The 9,330-nt window shown below is 46.1% G+C and overlaps 1 protein-coding gene across 1 annotated transcript; it reads right to left on the bottom strand.

Annotated features, from left to right (window-relative positions):
- Positions 1 to 5,436: 5,436 nt before the first annotated feature.
- LOC131424308 (uncharacterized) lies at positions 5,437 to 8,449 on the bottom strand. The gene is made up of 2 exons (XM_058580510.1): positions 8,340 to 8,449; positions 5,437 to 7,192 (listed from the first exon to the last, which is right to left on the bottom strand). The coding sequence occupies exon 2, from the start codon at positions 7,006 to 7,008 to the stop codon at positions 6,190 to 6,192; it is 819 nt and encodes a 272-aa protein (XP_058436493.1). The 5' UTR covers positions 7,009 to 7,192; positions 8,340 to 8,449; the 3' UTR covers positions 5,437 to 6,189.
- Positions 8,450 to 9,330: the final 881 nt, after the last annotated feature.

Genomic DNA, 9,330 nt, shown 5'->3' on the forward strand with positions numbered 1-9,330 from the left:
CAGGTTAAAAAATGTTTTGGTTTGTTTTTTAACCTTTTCTCTCTCTCTCTCTTTTTTTTTTTTTTTTTAAGAATTTTAATATTTATTTTCTTTTTTAGTTTTCGGTGGACACAACATCTTTGTTTGTATGTGGTGCTGAGGATCGAACCCGGGCTGCACGCATGCCAGGCGAGCGCGCTACCGCTTGAGCCACATCCCCATCCCCTAAAACATGTTTTACTCTGTTGTTTTTTGCTCAGGTAAACTTCACTAAAATTCAGCCATGGAACAGGCCTGTAATCCCAGAGGCTCAGGAGCCTGAGCAGCAGATCTCTAGTTCAAAGCCAGCCTCAGCAATTTAGTGAGGCCCTAAGCAACTTATCAAGACATTGTCTCAAAATAGAAAAATAAAAAAAGCTGAGGATGTGGTTCAGTAGTTGAGCACACTTGCGTTAAATCCCTGGTACAAAACAACAACAAAAAAAAAAACAGACATAAAACTTTACTGAACTTCATTAGTCTGAGGAATTTTCTTTTAAAGGACTAAGTTCCTGCAGTGGGCTGGATATGTAGCTCAGATGTAGAGTGCATGCTTAGCTTTGGCAAAACCATGGGACCAGTCTCTAACACTGAAAAATAGGCAGTACACAAATAAACAAGAAGTCATCCAAGAAAGAAAAAAGGAAAGAAAGGAAAGGAAGAAGGAGTAAAAATAGGAATTATTCAAGATAAAGTCCAAAAGTCCCACAGACATCAGCAGAGAGAGAACAACATCTCCCAACGACCAATTGTAATTGGCATCATGAATGTCCCTCTTTTAACATTTACAGAAAAGGTAACCTTAAGTAACCTGAGATCAACCAGTTATTTTTCTATTGTTCTGCACACTGTCCTTGCCTTTATGGGAATTAAAATGAACAATTGTCCTGTGATGGCTCAGACCCAGGAAACAAGGTTTGGGGCTCCACAGGTGGAAGAAATGCAAGACACAGTTACCCCCAAGTATTTTCCATAGTTTCCTATTAGATACAGTCCAAACAAAGAAGGCACACTGGCAACAGGTTACATTAGTGGGCTCATACTCACAAGCAAATGTTTATGACCTCTAGAGCATATGCTGAATCAAGAGTGTTTCAGACCTTGACTGACAATAACATAGCCTGTTCCCAGCCCTGGCTACACACTAAAAGCATAACAGCCTACCAGAAGTCTCACAGAGGGAGTCTAACTACAGACATTTGGGCCTGCTCCAACACTGGGTATGGTAATGGTACAAATTATGTTATATACATTCAGTACTGTATCAGAATGAACACTGCTATTATGTAGAATACATAAATAAAAATATAAAATAAGCATTTTGCAAACTGTTTTTACATTAAAAAAACACTTTTTTTTTTTTTAACAAATATGCATTGTGATTTTTCTTCTGCCCTCACACAGCTCAGGGTGCAGAACCATCCCCACAACCTGGGCTGGGTGCAGGGTGGGGAAAGACTGGCCCTGGACCCTCAGCTCTCCAAAGAATGAGGACCAGCCTACCTGGGCAGAACATACCCACTCTGTGTGCGCTATGAGCAAAAGATCACAAAAGTGCACAGCAAGAGGTCCATGCCATGGCATTCAGTGTATCCCCTTGTCAGTTGGGCCCCATGGAGCTTCACTGGCTTGGGGTCACATCCTGAATCTGTTTGGGAGAGTGGGAGATTCACAAAGTCTGTTTCCCCATCACTGTAATGTAGACATTCATGCCATCACCATCATGAAATTGTCAAGGGACTCAGTGTAATAGCTCACATGGAGGACCACTGCAGAAAAAAATGACACGAAGTGGTTCCTGGTGATGTTACCACACCACAAACTCACTGCTGCCATGGGCCAGATCTGTCCTTGCCCCTCTATTATCTCTGCTGGGCAGGCCTAGCTTAGTCTAGTTCTACTGTTTCTCCTAGAAGCCTGACTTCACTCCTAGTTTGATGGTGTCCCTCAACTGGGATCACAAATTCAGACACCCTACTGTGGGACTGCACAGGACCTGCAAATTACCTCCTCATGTCTATGACATCCACTTTCCTGAGTACTGGCACCTGTCTTTAGGGCCTGCTTTCCCAGGGCACAAATCAGGATGACCTCTCACTTCCTAGGCAGCCAAACAGAGCTGCACTGTGACCACAAGAGGAACTTGCTCACACTGAGTGTCCCTGAGTCAGGTAGACAGTACCTAGTGCTCCCATTTGACAAGTGCCAGAATCTATTTAATAATGATTATCATTAGCCTTGTCCTGAGGAGAATCATTTGTGCATGGAGACTTCAGTGGGTTTGCATCCAGGACACTCCCAAGATCAAATGTGTGTTAATCCCACAGGCTAGTGCTTCATTGCTGACAGTTCACCCCCAACCTTTATGGCAAAGTTTAGCAGTCCTGTAAGAAAATCCAGACAACCGGATATGGTTGCACATACCAGTGATCACAGCATCTTAAGAATTTGAGGCAGGAGGATCTCAAGTTTAAAGCCAGCCATGGCAACTTAGTGAGACCCTGTCTGAAAATATCAAAAAAGGGTTAGGGAAGTAGCTCAAAGATAAAGAATCACTGGGTTCAATCCACACTACCACCAGAAAATGAAAATTGAATTTTTAAAGAAGTAACCACAATGGCTTTTAACACCTCAAAGAGATTAAATACCCTCCTGAACTTCCCTCTCTGTTCTTCAAATTATGTATAGTGTCTTTGCAGATTTCAACAAGTGTGTCTGCAGCTTTGAGCCTAGTGAAGCAGTGGAGTGCCACATGCCATCATAGTCGTTGCCTTCCTACTACCCTAGAAGGGACTGCTGTCCCATTTCACAGATAAAGTATATAAGACTTAAATGGGAACAATCATCTTTCTTTCTTTCTTTCTTTTGATCTGTCTGACCTCAGATCCTAAACATCAAGGGCACTATCTGAAGGAAGGCAATGTCCACTAGGTGCAGAAGTCCTTACACTCTCTGGGCAATCACCTCTGCCCCATATACAGGGGTCTGTCTCGTCTCCTCTAGAATGGCCTTTGTGTGTCTTCCCCACAGGACCCATGTACTCTGCTGGGGGCTTCATCTGCAGCTAGATAGTGCTGGTGGTGCACAGCATGATTATTAGAGGATTTAAGATGCTACTGAAAATTAAAAATCAATGGAATTTTATTAACATGAATACTTAAAAAAGTTTCAACTCAGTCAACTCTTCTGTACTTATACTTAAGTTTACTACATTTCTTACTCTATGACCAAATCCAAGTTTGATGAAGAATGCCTATGGTTGAAGTAACCAGGACAAATTTATAGCCCTGTTTCTTTTGGTTGTTTGTTTTTAACATCCCAGGTTATAGTCCCTTTAAAATTCAAACTGTTCAGAGAAGCCAGCCAGCCATACAGCCAGATACCCAAGGGACTAGAACATCAAGCACCCTTTCTCAGCATCTCAGCTCAGTGGTTCAGCACATGGAGCCTGGAGGGAACCACCATAACCACAGCAGAAGCCTCAGGATCTGACTCAGCCCCCAGTGGCCTTACCCCTGGGCTGCTGGCATAGCTGGCCAGATGGAGTGACAGTGCAGAGACTGAAGAAGACACATCAGACAAAAACTTCAGCTATAAGATAGTGCCATGGGTTCCTCAGAGAGTATGTACTCCCTAGCCTCCTCCAGGGCCAGGGGACAAGCATTTTCATGCCAGAAATATACCATTGTGTGACCACCAGTGCTATTACCAGTACTCCTGGGTACCTGATGGACTTTAATACTGCCCACACCATAAGTAGTACAACAAGTTCATAGCCATCATGCTCAGCACCCTTAAGTGGCACTTCAGTAAGAAACACTCCTATTCCCTGTACTAGAGTCTCCACAAAGAAGGACATCCTCAGGAAATGTTGGGGTGCCTTCCTGGGCCTGGAGACTTGTGGCAAGGCTGAGGACCTGGGGGCCCCAAAGGCTGAAGAGGAGGTAAAACAGGAATATAAATACAAGCTGAAGGAGGCAGCCTCTGAGTTGCCCAGCCAAGAGAACTAGTGAAGTCTGGCTCCCTGCTGGGCCTCCTCTGAAGTGGCTCATGGAAGAAGAAGAAGACAAGGAGGATATCCAGGAAACTGGGTGACTAGCCTTCCAGTCTCTCCTGATGAGGCAGTCACCATCTACTCCATCAATGTGACAAACTACCAGTTGTGCCCCTGGGATGACTACCTGATAGGAGGGCAACCAGTGCATCTAGTGTGCATAGTGCACCAAGTCAGTAGCTTTGGCCATGCTCCAGGAGGGTACCATCAAAGCACCTCCTGCAGGGGCAACCCTTCTCCCCAGGGCCCAGGTGCTCAAAACCACTAGGAGAATGCAGCTGTGAGCAGCTTAGGTCAGAAAGGTTTCTAGCCACCCACCCCAGGGTCTCCTTAAAGAGACTAGACCCTCCTCCAAATGCCAAATGTTTCCTCTGATACAAGGAGGCTGATTCATAGTGGGGTAGGGAGAGGGAGCATGGCAGGAATAGATGAACTCTAGATAGGGCAGAGGGGTGGGAGGGGAAGGGAAGGGGCAAGGGATTAGAAATGATGATGGAATGTGATGGACATTATTATCCAAAGTACATGTATGAAGACATGAATTGGTGTGAATATACTTTGTATACAATCAGAGATATGAAGAATTGTGCTCTATATGTGTAAAAAGAATTGTAATGCATTCCACTGTCACATATAAATAAGAAAAAAATTAATAAAAACAAACAAACAAAAAAAAAGAGACTGGAACCTTCAGCTGGGTACCATGTGTCTAGCATAGATGACTTACTAGTACAGGGAAGGACTATGAGCTCTACTGGGTTTTTGTGCTGAGAGACCCTAGTACCTGGTGCTAGATCTTCCTGTCATTGATAAGGTGCCCTGAGGCCTGGACATGGCCAAAATGGTGAGTTGGGTGGAGTTAAGGCCACTTAGTTGTCTGAGCTAGTAGAAGTGGTGGGGGCAAGCTAACTCACCCAGCCTCGAAGTTCCACACCCCACACTGTTGGAGAAACCAAAACAGCCTCCCAAATTCCCATACCAAACGCCTCCAGCTGGGCCTGCATCCAGGCACATCCTGCATGGCACTCCTTTGCCAGGCTGGATGAGGACGCTGTCAGGTAGTAGGAGAGGCCACGGGAAGAGCTGCAGAAACACAGTCTCTTGCAATGACCTGGGGCCTAGTTTTCTGTGGCTTCGCATGCTGTCCTGGCTGCTGGCCCTCCAGTTTCCTAATTGGTTTCTGTGCTCTTGAAGAAGGTCCAACCCTGGCCTAGGCTTCAGCAGGAGGCCTAGCTGGAGGGTGTGGTAAGAGTGCAGAGGGCCAGACCTGAGATTGGGGGTCTGAGAGAAGGTTGCCTGGGTTGGGCGAGCTGTGCCTGTCGCGACCCCTTGCCCGCAAGGAAGACGCAACTCAGGAATCTTCTTTCAGCAGTTTATTCAGGCCCTTGATATTTCTTCTTCTCCCTCTTGGATGCCCCTCCCAGCCTTAATAAAGCATCCCAAGCCCCAATGCAAAGCTGCCGCGTGGAGCTTTCTCACAGGGTGGTGAAAAATCATGTGCCAACTTTCCCAGATAAGGAGTTGTTTGTCACAGACCACAGCGGAGCCAGCGTCATCTTGTAATGGCGACCATAATCTGCAGAAACGGCAGAAGCGGCTCACCACAGTTCCCCCTTTCTGTTTTCTTAAAACAATACAGGCAAGAGTAGAGGTCCTATCCCACTGTGCAGAAGTGGCTGCATAGTATGGCTCAGTCCTAAGGAGGGCCCTTCCCCAGATCTGAGGCCATATCAGCCGACACCTTTTTTCGTGGGGCGGGGCGTGGACGCGTCGAACCCGCATGCAATAGGACATGCTCTCCTTGAGGTCCACATCAAGGATCACTCAAGTGCAGTGCCTTGCCTCGCATCCTGTATCGTGACGATGGTGGACGAAGGGGGGTAGCTGAGGCTGAACTGCGACTGTTTATAATGACAAACAAGTTGACAGCACCCTGAAAGAAAGGCACGAACTTCAAGGCGATAGAAAAGCACTAGTGTGGAAACCCATCTGCGTGCAATGGCAGTAAGACCGGCAGAGTGCAAGGGCTTTCCAACACTAAGAGAATAACAAGGAAAGTCATGTCGATCCCAGTGCAATGTTATAATAACTTGGGGTGTAACGACCATGACAAAGGTTTACTGCTTAAGATGCGCAAGCCAGACTTGAGGCGAGTTGCCATTTTCTAAAGCTGCAAGAGCTTGTATGATCATAGCCTTTTCTTGTGCATGGCAAGTTTTAAGGCGACAGAGAAGCCACAAACAAAGTACAACACCGAAGCAACACATTGCACCAAAAATGCCTACTCCCACCCACTCTTTGAATAAGGAAAAAGCAGAAGATATCCAATCGGTGAATTGACCCAAAGTCACGGGATCGACACGGGTACTGTTCAAGACAGCTATCTGGGTTAGTTGAGACTGGATCATGTTTTCTGCTTCCATGGACCAGGTTCCGGATGAATATTCTCCGATGATGCGGGAGGCATTTCTGGAATTATTAAATCTGACAGAGGTTATACATAAATGTGCACGTTGATCAATACAACCCAAATGTACTAGGTCAGACAATTCCTCAACTTGAGCTTGAAGCAGATCTATCCTTTGATTAGCAGCTAGAATCCCAGATAAAGTGTGTTGATTAATTTTACTTTGAGACTCAAGTATGGTGGATGTTTGTTGAATAACCTGATTAATAGTGGCAGCAGTTTGTACCTGGCTGGCCATGGCTACTCCAGCTGTAACTGCTGCAGCAGCAGATATCGCCACAGCTGTCACCATAGCTGCCGTAATTCCAAAATCTCTACTGGCTCCAATCAGTTCAACAATAGGAAATGACTCTGGATCTGCAGTAACCGGGATCGGGACAAAAGTTGGAATTTTCATAACCATTGCCATAGGCCAGGATCCATTCCAACACTCAGACAAATAACAGGTAATATTAGAGCAATTAAGCATCCCCTGTAATGTAACATTAGCCAAAAGAAACAGGAACGGAGATTGGAGACGGACTGCTGCGGAGGGTAATGTAGCATTAGATAATTGTGAATTATTTGCAGAAATTTTAAGCCTCCTACCTCGCTCCGAGTCTTGGGTACTGCCAGAAACATTAAACAGCCAACTTTGGACTCCTAATATTTCCCTGGGGAAACACAAGCGCGGACTAGACTAGCCCAATCTGAGGGAGTCATGCAAAATCTAGTAAGTCCCTCCACCTGAGTGAGAGTGAAAGCGGCATCTATGCCATAAGTGCGGACAGATTCTGCCAAGGTTTTAATTATCTTAAAGTCTAAAGGCTCATAATATCTTCCCCTGTTATTGTCCTGAAATACAGGGTATGCAAGTCCCATATCTGTATTAACTGTCCTCCAAACTTGTGCATGAAAAGATCTCCCGGAACCTTGGCTCCCCCCCACATACGGAGGTGGGGCAATCGGCACCATATCTTCTTCTAGATATTCTACCTCCTCCTCCTCAGAGTTTTGTTGACCGATGTTAACTCCCTTCCCCTTCTTACAGTAGGCCTGCGTGCCCTGTGTCTCCTTTTTCTTCTTTTTCATTTTTATCTTATGTAGTTGTTGTAACAATATATCAAGGTCCTCAGAACTCTCTGAGTCGCTTGTGTTCTCAGGCGTTTTTAATTCGGTCAAGTCTGGGTAGAGCCTTCTCCTATTTTTATCTTCAGGCTCTTTTGCCTTCTCACTACTGTTACTTTTAATACTCTCTGCCACTTCACTACATGATCCTTCAGATTTTTCCTCATGCAATTGCTCAAGAATAGCTTGACCCTCTCTCACAGCTTCCTGGCATTTACCATCTGTAAGGCAACCACGGACCATTTTCCAAAGGGGTATCACCCCACCCTCTAATATGCCCTGCTCAGAAGCAAAGTCAAGATCTTTGCCTAATTTATCCCAACTAGGCACAGTAAGGCTGCCCGAAAATGCAAACCACGGTGCAGCGATATCTATCTTCTGTAAAAATCTCTGTAAAGTACTATGTTTCACTTCCAGTCCCTTGGAACGTAACAGGCCATCTAGGGCCAGGAGAAGCGGACTTGAAGATGCGGCACCCATGACACAACAACAAAGGAAGCACAAAAAACAGAAAGCGAAAGTAGAAGCGAAAGTACACAGTGCAGCTGCAATAAAATGTAAGGCTCTCTCTTTCATTACAGAGGAGCTGTCCCGCTTTGGTCGCGGATCCCACTTACTAGGGACTAACCCCGCTTTGATCGCGGATCCCACTTACCTGGGACTAACCCCGCTTTGATCGCGGATCCCACTTACCTGGGACTAACCGGTGCACCACCCCTGACTGTTGAAAGTTCTGGTTCCCGGGTCTCGGCGCCACTTGTCGCGACCCCTTGCCCGCAAGGAAGACGCAACTCAGGAATCTTCTTTCAGCAGTTTATTCAGGCCCTTGATATTTCTTCTTCTCCTTCTTGGATGCCCCTCCCAGCCTTAATAAAGCATCCCAAGCCCCAATGCAAAGCTGCCGCGTGGAGCTTTCTCACAGGGTGGTGAAAAATCATGTGCCAACTTTCCCAGATAAGGAGTTGTTTGTCACAGACCACAGCGGAGCCAGCGTCATCTTGTAATGGCGACCATAATCTGCAGAAACGGCAGAAGCGGCTCACCACATGTGCCTACATCCTGGGTGGGCTTCCAGTGAATGTACATCTTGAATTGAATCCACCAGCCTTGGGCCCCTGCCACGCCCTTTGGCTATGACAAAGATGACTTCAAGGGATTAGCACTTTTTGAAACTTTTGCTCCTCACCTGCCTCAAGGGCCTCCCTTTTTCCCTAAACCAAATCTGGAGCCCTTGGTCCAGAACCAACTCTATCTGAAGCCAGGTCCAGAGGTCCAGGCAGTTGGCTTGTATTCCAACGTCTTCCCCATGACCCATTTGTCCTCCTTGAGATTGCCATCTATTCACTGCTCCCAGGACCTGGGACCTAGCCCTGGCCTCCCTTTTTCTTCCAGGCAGCAATGTCAGACTCTGTGGGAATTGGAAAGGGCCCTGTGATCTCCAAAGCAAGTTTCACAGGGATGTGTACATCCATTCTCCTGTGGAGACCAGATGGCCCTGAGGTCAGGCCCTTTTGTGCTCTTTGTAATTTATTCAGATTTTTTATTTAATGTTTTTATATGAAAGGGGAAGCAGTGGGGTGAGACTGGTCCCTATGCAAGTGTCTTATGATTTGTGAATCAGAGATAAGCTGTGAGGTGGTGCAGGAAGAACTTAAAGGAAGAAAAGCCAGGAGAGAGATCAGGA

This window comes from Marmota monax, unplaced genomic scaffold, assembly GCF_021218885.2.
Source record: "Marmota monax isolate L192 unplaced genomic scaffold, Marmota_monax_Labrador192_F-V1.1 WCK01_AAM20220418_F8-fsc00315, whole genome shotgun sequence".
Lineage (NCBI taxonomy): Eukaryota > Metazoa > Chordata > Mammalia > Rodentia > Sciuridae > Marmota > Marmota monax.

Excerpts from the sequence above, each read along its gene's own strand:
- LOC131424308 (XM_058580510.1), bottom strand. The coding sequence starts at position 7,008 with ATGCTTAATTGCTCTAATATTACCTGTTATTTGTCTGAGTGTTGGAAT.